At 36.9% G+C, this 23,801-nt stretch overlaps 1 protein-coding gene across 1 annotated transcript in view; it reads left to right on the top strand.

Annotated features, from left to right (window-relative positions):
* Positions 1-23,501, top strand: part of KCNN2 (potassium calcium-activated channel subfamily N member 2) — a 73,143-nt gene extending 49,642 nt beyond the window's left edge. The window contains exons 5-9 of the mRNA XM_074856222.1: positions 548-689; positions 13,556-13,666; positions 16,182-16,309; positions 20,924-20,993; positions 22,894-23,501. Coding sequence (XP_074712323.1) covers positions 548-689; positions 13,556-13,666; positions 16,182-16,309; positions 20,924-20,993; positions 22,894-23,181 — 739 coding nt within the window. The 3' untranslated portion in view covers positions 23,182-23,501. The remainder of the gene's footprint in view (positions 1-547; positions 690-13,555; positions 13,667-16,181; positions 16,310-20,923; positions 20,994-22,893) is intronic.
* The last annotated feature ends 300 nt before the right edge of the window (positions 23,502-23,801 follow it).

Genomic DNA, 23,801 nt, shown 5'->3' with positions numbered 1-23,801 from the left:
TGGCATACTTTTCTATTTATCCTGAAATGTTGAAGGAGAGGGAAGATCTTAGGTTAAGTCAGTATTTACATGATAGTTCATTATTAGATTTCCGATCACAGACTTGCATTTAGGCCAAGGAGATGGACATACACTCTGCTGTCTCCTTGCCCACACATCCTTTCCTGACTTTCATATTTGCCTCAGACTGCAACAACTATAGGAGACTCGTGTCTTATGCCACTGCAGAGGATTAGCAGGACTTCTACCCCTCATGAGATTCTATTAAAAACAAAGAGGTTTCTGCCATTTTCATAATAATAACAGAATACTGAATTGTAAACTATCCTGAGTATCTCTACTACTGGTGCTGTTGTATCTTCTGTTTCTTTACTGCTGATGTAATTGTATTTGATTTTTATTTAACTCCTTATAGCTGATTTTAAAAAGGCAATAATTGTAGAATACAAGAGCAATTGGATGACCAGTTAGTGTGATTTCTTTCTGACAGTGCAAAAGTTTAACAGAACTTTTCATGATAAAGAAATTGTTTTCTTTTTCTTTTCAGGTACCATGATCAACAGGATGTTACTAGCAACTTCCTTGGAGCAATGTGGTTGATTTCAATAACTTTTCTATCTATTGGATATGGTGACATGGTACCTAATACATACTGTGGGAAAGGAGTCTGTTTACTCACTGGAATCATGGTGAGTGTTTCTGAATTTATTCATTGGAGATGAGATTAAGTTTGCTGCAATTAATCTCAGAAATTATTTACTGGCTTGTAGAGTATATATACTTACACAATTCACATGGTAATGGAATGGAGGGTTTTCTTCTTTAGGTAAAATTTAGCAGCTGTGTAATGAAATATAGAGAAACAAATTCCACCCTGACATAATTCACAGCTTCAAAATCTCAGTGAAGTCTTTCATCACATGTTAAGGTATCATATCATCTCGATTATCTTTGGACATGTGTAATTGGACCAGTACTAATAATGATTCTTCAGTTCTGACTTTTGTTTCTTAAAATTAAGTTACTGAGAAACAAAGAAACATTATGGTAGCTAATCTTCTAAAACTTTTTGCTTGAAAATAGTTTTCTACTCTACTTTTTGTAAGTCTAATAACATACTATCCGTAGCATTCCATTGCTTTAAGTGGATTTAAGTAGTGTAGTTTTCACTGTAAGAGTTTTTGTTGCCATTGGTACAATGCAGCAATTGTTAGTCCATGTGGATTCGGTATATATTTATTAACTGTACTTCATGTCTGGTTTTAATTTTTCTGTATTTCACCATTTGGTCAAAGTTAGGCAGGATTAAAGCAGTGTGTTATAATATCTGGGAAATGTATGCATATCTACAGTAAATTAGAAGTAAAAAAGCTCTGAACTCTGCCACTTTTATTTGTATTAACTCCTGTGTAAATGTTCCTCTGAATGAGAAGGGCAGAATGAGCATCATATATACTGTATATAACAGTAAGATACATACTGCTTTCTGAATTTTGGCTGTTGTTTGTAAGTAATGCAGCTCCAATATCTACTTCTGTTAAAACAGGCATATTGGGATTATGACTGGAAACCAATGGTAGCAAATAGTTGCCCCTTTTGAACATGTGTTTTTGTAAAATTTTTGTGTATTAGAGTGTATTTTATGTCCAAAGAATAGAATCAATCAATGCATTTTTGTAATGATTAAGATTTTTTTCCAAATGAAAAATCCAAAATGAAAAATTCCATCTGACAGGTTTCAGGTCATTGACCTTCATTGAGAAAAACTTACAGTACATTTTGCTCATGGTGGCAAATGCATATCTCCTTAAATACAGAGTGTGCAATGTAGTTGGAAGGTACAAGCTAAAAGCAGAGAAATGACTCAGGAGACTTTTTTAAAGGCTGTTGGCTAAGCTCAAATCTGCCATCTTCTGGGGTATTTGCCTTGCTCCTCTTTGTGAGCTGGATTTTGGTGCCAGAGAGAATAAAACGTGGTCACAAGTTCATTAGGGGGAAAGGAGGACAAGCAGTATATATTGCCACGGAGGTGTGCAGAATGGGGTCAGAACCCTGTTACAAAGCTTTCCTTCTTCTCAGGCACAGTTTAGAAATAAGAAGCAAATATCTGAAGATGCAGGTATCAGATCAGTTTATTCACTCAAGTTGTTCAGCACTTTTCAGCATTTCATTTTGAAAAAAACCTTACAGTAACAGAAATCTAGGACTTTCAAAGCCCTGCAGAAGTGCATTAATAGTAGTGTTGATACTAATCATCTATGGGTTTCACACTGCTATTGCGTTTATGCTAGTGCAAATGATAGCAGCATCTGGACTGTTATTTTGAATAGCTGTGGGTAGACTTATGATTTTATTATGATGAAAACAAAGTAAAAATAAAATCAGAAAAAACAGACTCCAGATTATAGCAACTGTTTTTCTATATGCCTGTGAATGAACCACACAGAAGCTGAAATTATAAGATGTATTTGTCATTTTGCTTATGACAGTGCCATTTGGAGTCAGTAAAATTTACGGCAGTTGCTTCCATTGCTTTAGTGAAAAACTAAAGTACTGATTAATACATACCATTTGCACACATGGCTTTTCTTTTTCACAACTGAAAAAAGATTCCATTGAAAATTAGACTTGTAAAATGTATGGGTGAGACTCACCTTCATGTCTTTGATTGTTTTTTATGATTAAAAATTCTGCAGCTGCTTCAGAAGCACAAAGGCTCCAATCAGAATCTCAGGGTAATGAGTTTGGGGTAAATACCTCCAGAGACAGAAAACATTCTTAACCAAAAAATTGAGCCAGGTAGCTAATGTGTGATGATAGGTAAAGCAGTACTGAAAGTCTGACCCCTATTACGTTTTTAAGGACATCTGCAGTATGGCTTTGGCAAATGTCATCTCTGAGAAAAAAATTATGGAACAGTGGGAGAAAGTCAGATGTTGAAATTACACTTCTATTTCTTTTTTTTTTTAATAAAAGATCTGAAAGATATGAAGTATGAAACAGTGAACATAATAATGAGCTATCTTCTAGCCTAACCTGCAATACTAAAAAGCTTATAGGTCTTGAATATAATTCTTGAAAACCAGCTACTCTTCTGAAACTTGTACAATAACTAATTAATGTTTGTTGTGGAAAAGATAAGTTCCTAAAAGAACAGACACATTTTTATTTCAACAGGAATGGCTGATGGTCTAATAAAAAGATACACCAGGATAACTGTTGAATAAATGTAACAAATAAAATGAAACTGTGTATGTGATTTTAAGTGGGAAAATTTAATTCCCTCCCATCTGAAGTAGCAAATACATTGCTGGATTAGTGTGATCAATATCAAATACCACTGAGTTTTTGCTTTTGGATAAGGTCCCTGTTAAAAAGGGTGAAAGGGAGAATAAATAGAAATACTTGTGAATACAAGAGCAGTTACACAGACCACTGAAGAGTTAATTTTGGCTTTGCAAAACTGGTGACCTGTGGAGGGCTCGTTCAGTGTCTTGACCCCAATGGAGAGCCCAGGTGCCCTGACTGTTCTCCCACTTCTGCTTCAGGAATTGCTTTCTGTGGGATGGAAATAGGACTGTTCAGGCTGAACCCTGCATTGTGCTCCAGCCTGGGAAGTAGACTTTATGCAGTCTACTGATGGCACCAAGTTGTGCTGGCTGTTGAAACTGCAGCTACTGTAACCTTGAGACACTGGCTCAAGTGACATCTTTTAAATTCTGCAAATGTACACTGTTGGAAAATACGAAAATCTTTACACATATTCACATTATACAAAAGCCTTGAGAATCATTAAGAGTAAGACAGCAAAGAAGTGTGATTAATGTATTAGAAAATCTAAGAAAATAAAAATGAAACTTGTGAACAAAGAAGGCAAATAGTGAAAAAATAGGTAGCATCATATTGAACAATTTACTTCTTGATCTTGCAAAGCACTTAAACATGTGAAACTTTAATGAAGATACTGACACAGTGTAATACAGTTAGTGGCATAGGTTAATGCAGGGATGCTTTACAGACAGACAAGTGAAACTGAACTGGGTACCTCAACTCTATTAACTATCAGTGTTTTTCCGATGGGATTTCACTAGGCAGCAGTAGTAGGCTATGGGCCAAGTGGACTATAAATTGGATGCCAAATGTGTCCTCTGCCCTCTGTATACATTAGGTAGGTCTGCAAGAGTGTGATGGATGGATAGAAGTATGAGTGCTGTCACTGTTACCTGAACAGGATATAGAGGAGGTGGGGAGACCTGTGGCATCTTCACCGTACCGTGCAGCTCACTGAAGTTTTGTCTGCACTGAAGATGCCATCCATGGTTGTGAGTGCACACCCAAGCAGATGTCTCAGATCCTGGTCAGCAGGCTGAGCTCAGCTACAGGTGGAGTACTTTGTGCTGGTGCTAAGTGACTTCCTTAATGGCTTTTTGGAATTAGAGCCTTGGGGTGGTTTGCCAAATTTTCCTTGCTTTATGGGGAGTATAATGAAGTTAGCAAAAATTTAAAGAAGGGAAGTAGAAATTGTTAGACGTAAAAGGAGGGGAGAAGATAGTGGAAGATGCATAATTATTGACTGTGATATGGATAATTTTTACAGATCTTTGTAAGCTTATCTACCTGTGCAAGATAAAATAATGGGAATCCATTCTTCCAACTCCAAATACAAGGACCTGTTGCAAGGTTTTAGAAGGACTCTCTTCCTTTTACCTCCAGCATTATGTGGTGAGCTAGTGCATTTATTGTATGATGCAAAGCTAAGGATGCAGAATCTTCCTGCAGAGCCAACTGCCAACAGTTAGAGGCAGAACTAGTAGGTCAAACCTATGTTGCTACAATAAAATGGCAGAGTTGCAATTGTCCTGTCACAGGATGCATAGGGTGGTTGGCTATAGCTTGGATGAAGATTGCTTTAAATGAAATAGCTATTATTTCAGAGTGTCTGCCTCCTAATGCTGAAAGTGCAGCTTAAATTCTTCTGTTATTGAAATGAACTCCAAAGAGATTGTTAAGCCTGTGAAAGAACCAAATAAATTAGGAAAAATTTCTCAATTTACATCATAGAGATGGACAAGATAAGATATTTCTTTTGGAAAATTTTTAAGTAGCATCTTTTAACTACAGGATTTGAACACCATTCATGTAGGTGAAGAATTCTTATTACAGTAGTCACAATGTAGTCAGTGTGTACAACCTGGCCTTAGGGATACTAATTTTTATTAGTTCTAAATCGTGAATCAAAAATGAATCAGATCTGATTTTAAAGCTTCTCAAGTGGCAGCTTTTAACATCCTTGTGAAAGTCTGCATTTAGTTCAAAAGAATCACAATTTCTTTCCTATGCATCATGAAAAAAGCGATGAGGATGAGGTGTTTCTGCTATGAGAATAGGGGACTCTTCATCTAAGGTTAAATTGTGGTGTTTGTGCGTACAGTTTTATCTCGGACTCAGCTTGGTCTTACCAACAAATACAGAGAACTATCTATAAGAGGAATGTGGCACCTAGAGTAGTATAGTTTTTAACCGTATGATTTTTGATGGTAGAAAAATCTGAACTGTAACATCTTTGAAATTTAATAATTACTAGATTGTAAAAAAAAGAGAAGAAAAGTAGATTGTAACTGCATAGTTAAACATTGGCTGCAGATCTTCTGGGATGATCCTGAAAAAGAGGAAAAGAAGGTAAACATCAGATTTGAGCAATAAAATATGAAATTATTTTACAAACTTTATATGGATAATATACAAAAAGGTATGATTAAGACTAATACACTGCCTTGTGGGTAGATAGATATGGTTGAATTGATAGAAGCAAATCAATTTTCTGTAATAACAGTAAAACAATAGTGGACTGTATTGCTATTTAAAGGTTTACCTAGAACATTTTACACATTGTTCAAGAATCTATAATATTTTCATAATTTCTAGTATCTGGTCATAAAGATTGATCAGAACAATGTGGTAAAGAGTTCTGTGGGTAAGAAGCCTACTGGAGGAATTTCAGAAATCTAGAACACAGTTCATTTTTTACTTCCCTGAGAGTACAGGAAAATATGAAAAGCTTTTCATGCAAATTGGTAGTATCTTGGGTCCATTTCTCAGATATATGGTAGAATTTAATTCAGTTGGTTCTGAGAATTCAATAATAAATGTAAGTGATGTCATGATTCAGAACAGATTGTGTTTATTCTTTCTCACATAATACAACCTAACTGGACAGTGTGTCAAGCAGAAATGTAGTATGGAGAAGATAGTTAATTATTGAATTTATTAGGGTTGAAGCTATTAAAAGTTGGGCTGCTCAGAAATTCTTTGGCTCCTCTACTATTGTTGTTCAGCACACCAGATTGTCAAAATGGAAACTTCTGTGAAGAACAAACATAGTTTGAGATTATTTTATGGCTGTGGCTTGTTGGGATGAAACTTCTAACTGAAGTAGAGAAAAATGAATTATCAAAATCGAGTTGAGAAGCTCCAGAGAGTGATCCCTGAAGTAGTGGCAGTTAGGGCAGTAATCTGAAATGTGAAAGAATGGCAGAGGCTCTACCTCCATTTGAGTAAACAAAATCTCCTGGAAGGTGTAACCCTCTTTTAGAATTAGGAGAATTAAAGAAATAACATTCCTCAGAAGGTCTTCAGTTGGTACCAGTAGAGCAGGGAAGTTTTTGAAGTGTAAGAGAACAGGGGAACTCTTTCCCACTTAGGTCTAGCTAGTAGTTACAGATGCATTTCAGGAAGTTCAAAGGCAGTTAGTTACTTGCTGCAATGAACAGCAATTGTCCCATGATACCTTTGTTTACATAGATATGACTGGAGCTGATGTTTTGAAAAAATGTAATTTCATCTGCAATAACTTTAGATTTAATACAGAAATTTTAATATACTTTTACATGTATTCACATGAAAGTTTTGTATTTACAACATGGGTGTTGGACAAGAATGTCATCAGTAGCCATCACCCTGAATTACTGAAGTAATATTCCCCATCAGCCTTGTAGGCTGTTTAGCCTCCTTGTTTAGTGAAATCGGATTTTACCTCCTTGCTCAGCAAAAAGGTTTTTTTGCACATTGGCAGAAATTATCTTGATCTCCAGGGGATTTTTAGCTGTTATGACCACTGAAGGTTTCCCAGGAGCCCAGCCACCAGGTTGCTTTCAATTCTTGGGTTTCTCAGAGTTAACACTATTGTCACTTATAGGTACCCCTGTAGAAGAGAGATTGTCTTCATTACTGTGTCTGAGAGTATTTCATCAACTTCATATTTGTATATGACTTTTAAAGCTCTTCATAATTTTTATTTTTGCAGCATTGCTAAAAAACGTAGGGACTAATAAGTAAAGGAATCTGCTCATTTGCTGTTGTATAGATTAGAAGTTTAAAGGTTGCAATAAAATTCTAGCAGTGGTGCAGACAAACTCCACTGAAGACAATAGTAGCCAGGCAAATACCGAATATATGAAAGTATAAATAATGCAAAACTATTTTAGATCACATTTTTGGCTGAGATGGCATAGTTGTTGTCCTGTTACTCATCCTATTTTGTTTCAGTGTTGCAAGGTTACTCATCTCTCCCAGTGAACAATGACAAATGCAAAAACACATTTATGCAACACCATTTCCTTAGCCTCTGTCTGTCTTGTGGATGGATTCCTCCCTCAACTTTTGCATTGCTTGTTTTGGAGAGGGTTTTTTTACTTCAAGCAAGATTTTTTTTTAATTTTTTTTTTTTTCCCCTCCCCTGGTGGGCCTGTAAATCCACCTTCTAGAGAGCCAAGTGAACAAAATACCTGTTTAAATTCTTACAGGATTTTCATTTTATGCAGAGCAGCAGGAGGAATGTTGTGCCTTTTCTGGTGCAGAGCTAAATTTCCCACCAGAACCATATGTCTGCAAAGCGGACCTTCTCTCTCCCCCAGTGGATCCCAAGGGAAGCGAGCAAGAAATGTGGCAACTGCCTTCTTTCAGCTACAGGCAAGTATAGCAGGACGTTTTTGTGACAACTACAGCACTAAAGACTGCACTTCGCTTCCAGTCCAGTAAACCAAAGCTGCCAGGAGACTCTCAGCTGAAATACTGAAACACAGCATTGCTTCCTTTCTCACCAGTAGCACCCTCCAGGCATATATATGACTCCAGACAGTTGCAGAAATGGCTCAATTCATTGTTGTCTTGTAAAGGTATTTTGGAACCTTACCAAAGAAAGAATTAAGTAGAAATGCCAGAGGTGTTTACTTAGAGGAGTACAGGGTTTCTCTGCTGACCAAATGCTGTTTTCAGTGCAGTTTATGAGCCAGTGCTAACCATTCTTACCCTTAGATAACCCTTTAGTTGAGGAGTTGCAAGCACCTCTCTTTGGATATCACTAAAACTGGGCCTTTACCAGAATGCTAGATGTAAATGCTAGACTTTACTGAAGCCTGAACCCTGCAGTTTTGCAACCACTGTGTATTGCACCAGTGTGAACCTTCAGTCTTGGTACTTGTAAATAGTAGGAAAAGCATGATCTTGATCCAAACTTCATAGCCTCACCCTCATCAGATTCTTTGGGCAACACCAGTTTTTTCCCTCGAGCTGCTATGGCTATGTCTGCTATTCTCTGTGGTGACTTCAAGTTAGTCAGCTTTGGTCTGGTGGTTCTGACGATAACAGCAGAAAGCTCAGGATGGGCTGCATCATTTAAAGAGGACAGAGGACTCTGATTAGGCCGCTGAAGGCATCTCAGCTGGTATAGTATATAGGAAGTATATTGATATATAATCTCATCAAACCACAGCAGGATCTGAAGGAGAAGAAAGGCAAAGTTAGGTCTGGTATTATGATGTGTATGGTATAATTGCTTAATACAGACCTACCATCTTTATTTATTGTTATTTATATCCCTGTAGCACTTCAGGACTCTTAATACCTGATCCTGGTGATACCGGTACTGTATAAAGACAGTAGAAATACATAGTCCGAATTCCTGAACAGTTTACCATCTCCATATACCAAAGAGAGTGGGGAACAAGGAGGCATTATGTAGGATCAAAACAAGTGATCTTGGCACACCAGTATCTTGAGTATCTTCACTGGTTGTGCCAGGCCTTGTAGTAAGTAATATCCTAAAAAAAAAGGGGAGTGATTTGAAAGGAAACTATATATTAGATTTGTATGTGTTTCCAGGGAGCTTTTCCTAAGTCAAGAGATGATACAAAGGGTTTTGTCTGAAAGGGCTTATTAGAGCTCAAATCCATGAGTCTGCAGTCATAAAATATTGCAACTGAGGGCAAATGTTCTGTATGTGATGCCATAGAGAAGGGAAGAGGTGGACACAGGGCAGAGTAACATAGTAAAAATGAGAGGCAAAGAAAATAACCATTGCAGAAATCTCTGATATGGCTAAGAAAGGCATAATTTTCTTTGTTAAAGCAGATGAAAGGAAGCTTGCAATAATTCAAAACTAAGTGCGAAGAGGAGGGACTGTTCAGACAGATAGGGAAAGTTGCAGTTTATGATGCCTAAGGGTAAAGTGAAAGATAACACCAATTAATATTGTTCTGAAGGGTGTGTTTAAGCATTTTGTTCAGCTGCTAAATTTAAATTATAAATTAAAATACAATTAATTTCACTTTTCTTCTCTTGCTGTTTTCAGATAGTTGGGCTTGATGTCAAAAAGCCAATGCCTGTTGACATTTTTTTTCCCAACTTAGTCCATTCTTCCATTCATTTTTCTAAGGAACATTGATTGTCATTTAGGCCCAAGCAAGTGAAAAAATAATTAGCCTACTAGTGTTTAACAAGTACCCAAGTATGTATGTGAGTCAAATACCTACATAAAATACCTTCTATCAGGGCAAGTCACTTTGAATTCTAAGCATCAGAGAGGGTACTGAATGAGGACTTTCATGCACTATTGCTTACCTGCATGAGCATTTGAACTTAAGGCATCATTCTTTGTCTTGAACTGAAGCAGTATGTTTAGAATTAAAGATATGAAGTATGCCCTGAAGTTGTTTGCAGGTACATCAAAATGTTTTCCTGCAGAACAGCAGCTAAACAGCTGTAAAACCTTATGCTTCAAGATTGTACTGTTCAGAAACGAAAGTTTTACATCGCCATCAGAGATCTCATGCCACTGAGCAGTCCAGTGTTTGTTATTTTGCCAAATTGAAAGACTGAGGATGTGTCATATATTTGTTTTCAGACTTCTTGCTTTTACTGAAGGCTAATATGCCTTTCATATCATGCAAGAAATACTGTGCATTCAGGATGAGATTCATGTGCTTCATCTTCAGATCCTTGCAAATAGGAAATAGGCATTGCTCAGCTCTTCAGTGGAGTCCTAGTCTTGTTGTTTTAGAGAAGCCCATTCTTAAATCTGTGATCTTTAAGGGCTTCTCCTGGTTTAGTAGATAAGTTAGTTCAGCCTGTATAGGCTTTCTGAAAAATAGAAAAATTCAGGTAGATCAGCTTTTAAAACCGTTGGTTGCTGGCAAACCCTTGATCATAGAGTACTTGAAAGAAATCAAATTAATGGATGGTTAATTCTGTTATTACCTGTTTCCATTAAATGAAACAAACAAGCAATACAGACTTCGAGTTTGGCCTGCCTAAGTTGCTTACACTGTATGTGTTCTAATAATTTGTGTCCAAGTTTTTAACAACTGTGTCTAAATTATCAACACAGCTTGTAACTATTTAATGCTTCATGTGAACACATACAAAACTTTTCTGCACAGAAAAAGAATACTGTGATTTTGAGAAACTGTGAAAGCAGAATTGTCTGTTTTTCAAATTTGCCTGAAATTACTGAAAATCTGAATAGGCAGCATGAATTAAATTTTTTGCCTATTTTTTCCCTTGAGAAACAGTTTTACATCAGGTGGTTTAGTTTTGATATACATAGTTATGAACATTTACTAACTGGCACAAACTGATACTTTTTAATTCTTTGAAATCTGACACTTGCTTTTTCATCTCTTACTTTAGCTACACCTTGAATGGACTGCTCAATGGGATGGAAGTTGGTAGCTTTCAGATATGTATCTCTCTAGCTAAAGCTGCAGTGGACTGATGAGGGAATGTTATGAATATTCCTTCGTTCTCTTTTTCCTCAAATTTTAACATACTGGAAGTTCTAAGTGCCCTTAAAATCTGTTCTGGGGATAAGGAAGATAGCAGTGCATATACACCATAGAGGTGGTTGTCATAGCTTGCTGATGACAGTAATCTGCTGCTCCAGGCAGCATCATTCATGTGAGATATAAAGCTACTGGTTTTGACAGTGTTTGGCCCTTCTAACTGCTGTGCCACTCTGAAAAAGCATGAGAGTTAATTGCAAAGTCTGGATTAATTTCAACTCAGACCAGATTCCTTTTGACTGTTACTATTCCTCCAGTCTTGGCGGGGGGGGGGGGCGGGGGGGGGGGGCGGGGGGGAAGGGGACAGGGCTGGGAAGGGGGTTCTAAGATTTCTCTCCCCTGGTAACTTGGCATAAGCAGCTGTTTTGTGCCTGTTTCCCAGTGGTGTCTGTATTAGTAATCTCATTCTGTTTTAGCATTCTTGCTGTAAGCAGGCAGAACTCAAGTTACATTATTAAATCAGCATCTGGTCCCAGCTATCCTGACATACTAGGCCAAAAGATATCTGCTTTTCTCTTCACATTCTTGCTATTATATGGTGTTATTTATTTATTTATTTGCCCACAGAGAAGTCTTCTGCATATTAGCACTTCTCTCCTGCCCTCCTTCACAGGAAAGGAGACCAGAGAAGGGCTATTTTCTGGGGAGGTAGGGCATATGGTAGAGCATTTACTGCCTAGTCTTCTTCTCAGAAGGCTCCGTGCATTTCTGAAGTGCTCAGCCTTAAGCTGCATTGGCTGTCTTCTTTCTTCTTAACTCTTAGTGGGATCTGAAGAAGCAAAGGAATTTACAGCCCCGTTTTGACTCATCTCATGGAGAAAGCAAGACTTCAAGTAAATTTCCATGCATTTCTGTTGTCACAGGGTTGGAGAACAGAGCGTGAAGGAACAGCAAAGCTAGGAAGCTTAGTATTAAGGGCAGGAGAGAAGCAGGAAATGCAGCAAAGTTACAAGGGACTCATTCAAGGAAATGTTGAAAGCAGTTGGGGATAGAAGCTTTGATAGGTGAGAACTAGTTGCAGAGAATTAGGTGTTTGACGGAGCACATGGATTTCTTGGAACAATCTACCAAGGGAATGAAGAATTAATTCATTGGAGACATTCACAAAATTCGTTGGGTGCGTCAGTAAGTAAGCAGAGAGAGCAGATTCATTTTTTTGAGGACACTATGTGAATAAGGGTTTACAATGAGATAATTTATTTGACAGTCTCTATGTGTTTATTAATGGAGCTTATATTTTGGAAGCTAGATTCAGAGATTTCTTCTGGATTTTCTGGAGAGATTAAGGCAGTTACAGAGGTGGGGAATGGAGAGAAAGTAAATTAATGGGAGAAATACAGAAAGAGTGGAAGAAAGTTCTGCAGATGAAAATGTGGTAAATTTCAATGTGCAAGAAGAGATTGCTTTATACTGGAGAGTAACTGACACAGGTGCAGTAACAGTTAGTTTGGGATGAACCTGCAAGTTAAAAACAGCCTTGTATATTTAATACGGTTTTTGTACTTTTTTAAAAAGAACCTGTAAAGATTTGTTTTAAAAAAAAGACTAAGGCAGCAGTATTTATTAATAGTGTAAAGTAAATGATACCTCTAGATGTGTATAGTAGACACTGCTTCTCATTACCTGGCTCATTTTAGCCTCCTTTCCTTTCCTCCCCCCCCCCCCCCCAAAAATTTAAATTTGTAATGCTGATAAAGGCACTGTCATCTCAAAGGGACAGGCACCTACTGGCTTTGGCCTGTTGTGAACATGCATGTGCGTGTATATATGTGCATATAGATACATATACACAGCACAAATTAGAAAATTGATATTTTCTCCATCCAAGTTTTGAAGAAATGATGTTGTGTATGTGTGCTATTTTAAATGGTAATAAGATAAGCAGAAATATTTTAGGAAAAGATAATTGAAGGACTCAGAGAACAACAGGGAAGTATATTAAAGTGATTAAATACTAAATTTATTATTATTTTTAGGCCCTACAGAAAATCCTAAGAAACTTTGGTTTTTTTGTATACTAAATACTAATCTAATCTTATTTCCTCTTTAGCAATTGCTGTGACCTTGAGACAATTGTTAAAAACAGGGTATTCTGCATTTATTTACTAATATTCTGGGTTTTAAAAGTTGTTTTGATCACCCCTTCGTTTATGCACTAGAAATGGGATGTGTTCAAATTTTCAACCCCTGCAGGAAAAAAAGCAGAAGTTTTAAATGCTGCTGCTCACTAATTATTTTGATGCTTTGACAGTTTACCAGCCTGTAATTACTGACTTTTCCTATTACTCTGAGCTGAAATAGCTGTAGTGTCTTCACTATATTTACCAGGTATGAATCACCTGATGCTTGCCATACTTCTACAGCAAAGGAGAAACTTCCGCTAAAAACTCTGCAAAATGCAGAAGTAACATCTTGGGGGTTTGTTTTATTGTTTTCAGGGTGCTGGGTGCACTGCACTGGTGGTAGCTGTGGTGGCAAGGAAGTTAGAACTTACCAAAGCTGAAAAACATGTGCATAATTTCATGATGGACACCCAGCTAACTAAAAGAGTAAGTCACCCTTTGTATTCACACTGAAAAGGAAATGTGTGTTAATTTGTTTCTGCATTTGTTTTAAATAGTCTCCTGCTACATTCTCCTACTGAATTTTTTCAGGGGTGCGATTTTACAAGGAGGAAGAATCGAATGCCTTGAGCTTTTCTCTGAATTGAGGGCAACTGCAAGTTCTCAACAGATTTTGAGGATTTGAATATTTTTCTATGGAGGGTCCTTACAGCTGAAAGTTAATTGGTAAAACCAACAGTTAAATGCTGTGAAACTAGACTATTATATTAAACTAAATGTCTTTCATGCAGTATATGAGAAAAATATATAAAATTTTTGTAGCTGAAATAGGCTAGATGACTGATACATACAAGAATTTCAAGCTATAAAGGATGTTCTTAAGAAAAAGATGTATTCATAGTTTGTGAGTGACGCAGTCTTTCCAATTGCTTTGTGTACTCAACACAGGGTCTGCTTAGTGGCACACAGTACTGAAGTGCCTTAAAGATGTTTGTTGATAATAATGGTTTTAGAAGAGATTATTTTAAAAAACCCTCTAGAAATCATTAGAATTTGTAAAAAAGATTTTTAAATTTTCCTTATGAGATATAATTTAAATTACAATAACATCTTGGAAAATGAAAGAATGCAGTGAACAAGGCAATAGAAATCCATTATTGAAATAAAACAGGTCAGTGTTGAGGGAACAAGAAAATGAGTAGGAGCTACACAGTCCTCTTAACTTGTTTAATCTTCATTATTGAGAAGAGCCAATATGGAGAGGAAGGTCCTTACACTCACAAAAGGAACTCAGCAGAGCTTGTCCTTACTGATGGGTGGTGGAATGGAATGTCGATGCCTGTGCTGGAAACCAGGGCTCTACTCCAGGTGGGAAGGAAGTTGTCTGCCTCAGCACAGCTCCATGCAGCGGTGCAGTGCTGTGCTGCCATAGGTCCTCTGCTGCGGAGAGCCATGTCGTGACTCTACACACTGTGTTTCCAGGACATGTCAGCACATCGCTCTGGTTGTGCTGGCTCCCTTGTTTCTATGCTGGTTACCACTAACAGCCTGTGTCTCCCCTAAGCAGTCCCGGTAGGGAAAGACTAAAGATGAGTGGGAAGGCAGTTCTTATATAGGTATAAAGGGTGTCTGACTTGAGGTGTCTTAGATCTGAGCTTGTTGATTTACACTCCTATTATAGTCAGTTAAGGTCTTGTTGATACTAGACCACAGACAATAATTTGTCTCTTCCTAATACAGGCACTTTTCTAGTGTAATCTGACAGCTGAGCTCAGAATGTCTTTCAGGAGGGAAAAAGGTTTTGTAAACACTGGCTAGATTTTGAGTCTGGTGTTCATTTGTGCATTTTAAGGTTTATTTTATTCAGGTATCCTTCATATAAATCTAAATATCAGTCTAATACTGATGGTGCTTTGGTAGCTTCAGACTCATGAAACTCAAAGCACATGAAAAGCAAACAAGAAGAGAAATCTGAGATGCACAGCAGGTCACAAATCGGTTACACAAATACTAGAGAGGTTTCCTCACAGCTTCATACCTTGTGGAAGTGCAAGGCCTAGGTAGAGATTGTAAGGAGGTGTCTAAAATGTGATTGTGCTTCCACTGAAGTCAGGACCAAGGTTCTCCAACACTTCTGCAGGTACAAGGTCTCTTGCTGAGAAGAGCTACTGTATGGCATTCCTTCAATGCCTTTACCTAGACATTGACTTAGGTCTGATGCTGCAGTAACTGGCATGATATAAGTTGGAGGGAGAGAAAATAAAGATGAATAATAAGAACAGTTTTCCTTTGCAAGTAACCTAGTCATTCTGTCATTAATCAACATTGCACTGAAATTCTTTGTTGTTTTCAAGCATTCTTGAAAATTTTTGAGAGCCTAAGAAGGAATTGTATGTACTCTTACCTTTAACATTTTATGTAAAGCCTCATTTTAAAAAAAATTCAAAGTACTTATGAAATAGAACACTGGCCACATTAATTGACAAGATTTTTTTTCATCTCCTCGGAGAATGGTAAAGAAGAAACAAGAATAAAAATGTAAACAAAAAAAGAAAAAAAGTTTGTTTAAACAGCTCTAGAAATTTAAAGGACTGTTAAATTGCTAAGAGAATTAAGAGGTACTAACCATAGAACAAGGAAGAGAGAAATTTTATGATTCTATTAAATACATTTAGTTAATTACCATGGAAGTAATGCATTAGTATTTTTTCACTGTAATTTATATTGCCATAAACACCAAATGGTGCTAACTTTTTAAAGAGGGACAAATTATTGTCTGATGCAAAGACAGTTGGTCCCAGTATCACAGGACATGGAAACTGCTCAGCAGTCCCTCTGGTCCAGTTACTGCTTTCTGCCCTCACTGCTGCAGCTTCTTTATGTACCCACTTCCCACAGTTAGGCAGGGTCTTAAGTGCTCTAGAAAGAGTTTATACCAGAAAAGAGAAGACGTGACATAATGCTACTTTTGTCAGCCTGGTGTTTTTCTTTTATTAAACAGGTGAAAAATGCAGCGGCCAATGTACTCAGGGAAACATGGTTAATTTATAAAAACACAAAGCTGGTTAAAAAGGTGGACCATGCGAAAGTAAGGAAACATCAACGCAAATTCTTGCAAGCTATTCATCAGTAAGTACTATTTTGCTTTGGTTTTCCTCTTCAGGGGTTTTCTCTCTTAGTTTCCCTCTCCCTCATAGCTACTCTTAGTCCTTGTGTCCCGTCCTGCCTCCTCCCTTTTCTTCCCCTCTCCTCTCCTTCATAGAACATTGCTCTTGAGATTGATTTTTCTCTAAGAGTAAGACAAAGATAAGGTTTTACTGTATTACCTGTTTACAAAAAAATAAAAAGTATGCTGGCTGGGTATATCCAATATGAGGTAAATAAAACTTGTTAATATTTTTATAGACATTTCCCATGCTTCTTGAGTTATCTAAGACTTTTTTTGTCTTTTGCCACTGAGACTATCCTTTGTTGTTACATATTTACTTACAGGTACTAGGATACAAGCTACAATAAATAGAAAAAAATGAAAAACATTTCAATTTGTAGTAGAAGTTTTAATAATTTAAAGTCAGAATGATGTAATAGAAGAGAGCCTATGAGTATGGATGTAGTGCTTAATGAAAAGAATATGCATCAAGTGCCATTGTACAGCCCAAGAGCAATTAGTTGCCTCTCTCCGCCATATATTCTCAGTGCATAAAATCAAATGTTGATATGTCAGCTATGACACCTGACATCTGTTCTACAAAATGGGGGCATATGCCAACAGTTGTTGTGTGACCTTTGAGCACCTCTGGCATGATTCAGATGAGTACTTCTCCTCTACTGAAATCTTAAGGGATTGAAAACAAGCCTGAGAACTGTAACCAGTAGTAGGATTAAGCTGTGTTATGGTATTGCAAGACCATAAGTATTTATCTAAAATTCATAATACATATTTGTCATAAAGCACACCAAAACTAGCAGAACTGCACATGATTCAGTTACTGTTCCTTGGACTACATGGGGTCAAAAAAGAGACTTTTGACCCCAGGAACCACAGATTCTTCTTGAGGAATGGTCAGGACCCATGCTACTATGTGTCTGCTCTATTCGGTGTCCCCATCCAGCCTGAGGCAGTCATTTGTACAGTCTATGAAATTAGTCTCCGTGAGATACTGCGGAGATGTAGATAAATTAAGTAAGTTTAATTTTGAACTGATGTTTTCGTAACTTTTGAGTGTGGGTCTGTGTCTGAGCCAACCTGTGAGGAGGTGTGATGGAAGTGCCATCATGAAAAGAACACCTATGGGTCGTCTTGCAGGAAAGACAGGAAGGAAAGGCCAGTTTATGGTATTTCCTATTAGTAAATTTAGGCAAACGGTTACTATTTCTCTGTTTCATAGCAATGTTTTAAAGCAATGGGTAGCTAAGCTTAAGGTATGAAGTATTCTTTATACCTTGATTATTATATTTAGCAAACTTGCAGGATTAAATGTTACTGTGCTATTGCAGAAATACTTCAAGGAATAAAAAGACAACAAAAATAGAGGCATTTTTATGTGGATATAAAAAGTATATTTTCCCAGTTTGGTCATCCTGCTTGGTTTAAAGGATTGGGAGGCAGAGAGGCAGGGGTTCTGGGATATAGGATGGCATGTCCTATGCATCCTTTGCTGGACTTGAAACCTTGATTGCAAAGGTTACTCCTTAACATTTTAACTTTGCTATTTATTTTGTGTGTGCGTGTCTGTGTGTGTCTGTGTGTGTGTGCACACACACATTCAGAGAAGAATCAAAAAGCACAGCAGGCTAAATCTGCAGCTTTATATATCATTCAAGTCCAGAAGAGTTTTACAGTATGTAAAATGTTGTTCTGCACCTGCCTTAAAAATTCTTTAATCAGGTGGGGTGAAGAATGTGGTAGCAGTAATTTTTTCCAAGCTGTGACAGCAAAACTTTGAACAGATATGTTAATAATGCATTTCCCCCTGTCCTTTAGTGCTTTACATTCCATCCCCAAAACTACTTCTGTATTTAAGCAAAAAAAAAAAAAAAAAAGGATAATTTTCTCAATATGCTGAAGAATGTGCCATGATAAAGACATTGCTCTAGCAGTTTGCTTTCTTCCAGGTGTAGCAGAGTGGATGGGTGCAAATTATTTTTTCTCCTTTTGCATCTTTGAACTTTTCTCAAATAACTCGTAGTAGTATATGGCTCTTCTCCATCATTCTGGATTCGTAGGTTTTTTGTTGGTCCCCCTCCTTCACTTTCCAACCATTTCAGTGGAGACAGAAATAAAAGCAGTGAAGTTTTAGGGCCAGTTTTATACAAGAAACCAGAGCAGATCATAATAAGAGTCTCAAACTCACAGTCACAGCTCTAAAACTGCCTTCAGCTGGTCTGGGTCTTTTTTGCTTCTCATGCCCACTAAACGTGATGAAGTTTCAATCATCACTCTAAATGATACTATTAAAAGGCATTTTATGAATTGTGTGAATAAGAAAATCTACAGATAATAGTTAATGGGAAGGTTTGAAGCTATTGCATCTTCCTTCATTGCGAATGCAAGTGAGTTAGACTCCACCTCAGGCAGTTATCGATTGAAAGAAGTAGCAACTCCTTAGGACTTCCCACCTGCTCAGTTGAGCCCACTGTGCTCATTTCATTGTTTTAGTATATTTTACAGTTTGTTTTCTTTTGTTTTGTCTTTTTATTTCAACAAAATGAAAATAGAGCTCGGAAGTAAGTTGTATAAGCTGTTCCTTTCTGAATTTGCAGAATTTACCACTGTCTGCATGCAAAAAATAGAGTCTTTATTTGTGAACTTCAGTGGTCTGATTGCTGCCATGGAAACACGATCCAGAATCATGATCTTTTGCTGTGATAAGTGAAGTTCATAAAATCAAGGTGTTTCATATTTTCTCATAATGAATTTACGAATGAAAGTCTGACAGTTTTCTTTAAATCCGGCTGCTGCAGCTAAAGACTTGCCATTACCTAGTGATATATTTTACAGTCTATTATGGATATTGTGTTGGTTACCATGAGGTATTACCATGTTGATGTCAGCTGGTACTTGTATTGCTACAATAACAATGGATTTCTTGGAATTTTAAAATAAAAATACCAACTGGCAAACAAGTCAGTGAATCTTAAGAAAAGCAGAAAACATATATTCTGCGAATTATTTGAGGGATGCTCACCAAAACAACAGGGTTATCATTCTCCAGTCAAATCATTACATGCTTACCTTTGAATAATTATTCTGTTCTGAGACTGTAATGATAGAACTCCATACCTTAGAGACACCTCCATACTTTTCGTTTTAGAATAGCTCCAGCTCATAACTTCTGAAAGCACCATTCCTACGGTCTGCATTTATGTTGTGCTCCGAAGAAAGCCTCCAGGGGAAGAAGAGCATATGACATTCCAGTAATAAGCCACTGTGAACAATTGATTTCTACCTTAACAGAGTTATTTCCATGTGTTTTAAAAGGCATTTCACTCTTCACAACTTATTTTCTCATGGCAGTTAGCCTAGATGTGAAAGGAAATGCTCAGTAACTAAAGATACGAACAGCAACTTCCTGATTTTGCGATATCTCCAAGAAGGCTTTCTTTAAATCAGCTTTCTAAGTAACACCATCACTAAGAAACAGGCAGAGTATGCATTAGCAACCCACCTGCCACAAAATGCTGCCAAACTTATTTTCATTTGACAGCTAACCGGATGGGTAGCTTGGTTGGCCCGTGACGTACTGGTAGACTGCATGGTATCTTATCACACATCATTGTTTATAAACAGCTATGTTGTTTTTGAAAAATGCTGCTTCCTGCTTAGAACAGCCACCAGAAATTCCAAGTGTTTCTGTTGGGAAATGTTGAACAAATGACTCGTACTTAAGGGAGAAATTGCTTATTTGTGACAACCTACTAATTGCTTCTCTCACAGTTAATCTGAAAAACATGGACTTTATTTCAGGGAGCACATAAGGAAGGTTATGTATATATCTTTCTAAGAATGTGTATAATTAATAATAATGCAGATAGGTAAGCATCAAGGAGAAAAAGATACCCTTGCTGCTTTTTTCATAGTTTTTTCAATGCTGTAGTTTAAATAGCACATTGAAAAAGAATGTCTAATGTATGTTTAAAATATAATCATATTTGCATTCACAAATTATGTAAGAAAATGAAATGTATTGGCAAGTATGTTGGTTATTTAGCTGCTGATCAGATGGAAGTTCTGTTTAAAGTAATGAGAAACTCACTTATCACTGTATTTCCATCAGGTTCAAACACCTGCTAACCCAATCCATTACCGACAGAACAGGACTTATACCTGTATCTAGTCATGTAGGCATGGGAAGATTCTTAATTGCTACAACATTAATGACAAAACCCAGTTGTTCTATGTTTCTTCCTATATCTACTTGTCACGATACTGAGGCTTTGAGGAATGTTTTGGCTTTCTTTCATATAGTCTGGATAAATTGTTCTCTCCCTTTTTGAATTTAACTTTGACCATGCCAAATGGTATTCTCAAGGACATCACATTTCCTTGCTCTTTCCTTTTTTGCCGTGTTGAAGAAGCATGCTTCTCATTGTAGCAGGCACATGATCAACTCTGACTTTACACAAAATACTCAAGGCATTGTCCATGCAGTTATCTGGTCTTGTAAGTTTTGTGCATGCTTTTTAGAAATCCTAATATGACCACATACACAAAAAAATCTGACTTATAATTCAACTTTTTAGATTAAGAAGTGTAAAAATGGAACAAAGGAAACTGAATGATCAAGCCAACACTTTGGTGGACCTGGCAAAGGTTAGTAGGCAATTACTGTGGCTTAACATCCGTCCTTTCAAAATGAAGAGTTTGTAAGTGAAAATGTTGTGCATTATACATACAAATATCATTAACAAGTTTGTTATTTGTAGAAAATGAAAATATGTGTGTGTTTTGTGGTAACACCTACTGAATAACAATCCTGTTTATGGCTCTGACCAAAGTTTCAATGCACCGTATTTATTTATTTTTTGTACATTTGAAAAAGATTTTGCAATTGAGAGGCTGATCCTGAGAGCTCCTGAAATGACTGCAGTGGTCATAGTAAATGGTGAACTGTGAGTGGGTCGTAGTAGTGTAGTCCTGGGTAGCAAAGAGATTTCTTGTCTGGTGATAGTGACTGTGCCATGAAAATCCATAGTAATCAGGCTCTCACACAGACTGAAATCAGAGGTTCTGGTTTTCTATCCCTCTTGTCTTACGCAGCTGTGACTTTGGACAAGTAAATTTAGGTCTGAATTTATTTAAGTTTTTATAATGAATAATATCTGCCTACTTTGCTGATATATCATAAGGCTTTATTAATCTTTTTAAAACCATTTGAGATGAGGTAAAAAGACTACTAAATTGCAAATTTCTTGTCTATTATTGCTGGGATTTTTCATTAATATAAAATAATTACTAGATAGTTAGAGGGCTGAGCTGATAGCATTCCAGGTTTCACATTAGACCTCAGTATTTAACAGTTACTTTGATCTTAATTCGAGGCTACATTAAAGGCATTAATGGGCTTTTGCTAAGGGTTTCTTGTACACCTTCTCTTGTACCTCAAAACCCTCCTCAATTTAAAGTGCATCAAAGCAGAGATTAAACTCTTCAGTGCTCATTCCCCTTCTGCTTTAGAGAATCACCTGACAACTTCAGTTGCTGAAAATACATTTCAATCTCATTCTTCTGGCAACTGATAAAGACTCTTCAGATACTATTTAATGTAGACTACTTTGCTTTCAAGGGTTATGCTAGCATCTTGAAACAGGGGGCAGAGAAACGGGTTATCAACACTCATCTGATACTGAAGTGCTTTACACTTCAGACAGTCAGTCATTCAATTAATTTTCATTCCTTTTGGATGTTTTATAAACTTCAACCAGTTTGCCTGCTGAATTACATCCAATTTTGACTCTAGGTTAACTCCAATCTGAAGTCTCAGTCTGTCAGAGGGAGAAATTCAGCCATTATTTCTAACCAGCTCCAAGTCTCTATGAATTAACGCCTTTCAGGTTACATTTTTACTGACCACTACGGCATTTTAAAGTACACTCTATGTACTTGCTGTAACCAAACACTGTTTTGTAGAGGGCAGATTGGGGAATGTGGAAGGAGCAAAGCATACAATTGAGTTTTTACTCCTTGCATTACATTCCAAAACCAGTCCATGCAACTACTCATACTACAGCCAGTTCAAGAAAGCCTGGCCAGTTTAAGGAGAAAGGAAATCAACATTTGTGTTCTGCTTAGAAGAATGATGGTTTTTAAAACCAGAGGAAATACAGAAGAGTCAAAGATGGATCACGGCTTTGGAGCCTTTAGTCTCCTGGTGGCTTACACAACAGACTGTTCACAAAGCTTAGGATGGTGAATTTCTAAGCACCTGAACTTCCAAAAAAGGTCTGGTCTTTTGTCTAATTTGTTAAGATCTTGACATCTAAAGTGCTACTCAAAATATATTACGTTTCTGCTCAGCAAGTTTAGTAGGAAGTTTGCTCTGAATCTGCAAGGAAAACTATTTCACAATACTTGATATTTTTATAATATTCATATCTTTTTTTTTTTTTTTTGTGAAGTGCAAAAGCATTTACAAACCCTTGTAGAGCTGTACTGCTTGTTACAATATTTGTAAGGTCTCTCTAAACCTTTGTTTACGTCCTTCTGCTTTCAGACTCAAAACATCATGTATGACATGATTTCTGACTTAAATGAAAGAAGTGAAGATTTTGAGAAGAGAATTGTTACTCTGGAAACTAAACTGGAAACTTTAATTGGTAGCATTCAAGCTCTCCCTGGACTGATTAGCCAGACAATCAGTCAGCAACAGAGAGATTTCCTCGAGGCTCAGATACAAAATTATGATAAGCATGTTGCCTACAGTGCTGAACGATCACGATCTTTGTCAAGAAGAAGGAGATCATCCTCCACAGCACCACCAACTTCATCAGAGAGTAGCTAGAAGAGAATAAGTTAACCACAAAATAAAGACTTTTTGCCATCATATGGTCAATATTTTAGCTTTTATTGTAAAGCCCTATGGTTCTAACTGGTGTTATCTGGGTTCTGATGTCAGAGTCCTGGAAACCTGAACACATTTTAGGCCAAAATGAGTGAAAACTCTTCTTTTTTCCCCCCTCCTCCTCTCAGATGCACAGTGAATGCACCTATTATTGCTATATTAGATTGTTCCTCCTGTAATTTCACTAACTTTTTATTCATGCACTTCAAACAAACTTTACTACTACAGTATATAATATAATAAAAAGGTTAATTTCTGCACATAGTTGCTTGGTTACTTGGACTTAACTAAAAAAAAGCTCACAATCGACCTAATCACAAACTTCTAAGAAACAAAATTGAAGCTGAATAATTATCGCTCAGTATAACAACTAATTCTCTAAACTTTGCTTGCAGTGGAGGGGGAAAAAAATTAATACTCATCTAACAGTGTGCTGTATATATATAGTTATTTTAAAAGGTCACTGACAGCTTCGGTTACTGAAGTGATTAATTAAAAACATAGTTTATCCTAGAAAATAAGTTATGAAGTACGCTATGGGTTTTTAAAATCTTCTTAGG

Source organism: Strix uralensis, chromosome Z, assembly GCF_047716275.1.
Source record: "Strix uralensis isolate ZFMK-TIS-50842 chromosome Z, bStrUra1, whole genome shotgun sequence".
NCBI classification, from domain to species: domain Eukaryota; kingdom Metazoa; phylum Chordata; class Aves; order Strigiformes; family Strigidae; genus Strix; species Strix uralensis.
Note: the sequence above shows the minus strand (reverse complement) of the source record. Positions and strands in the feature narration are given on the sequence as shown.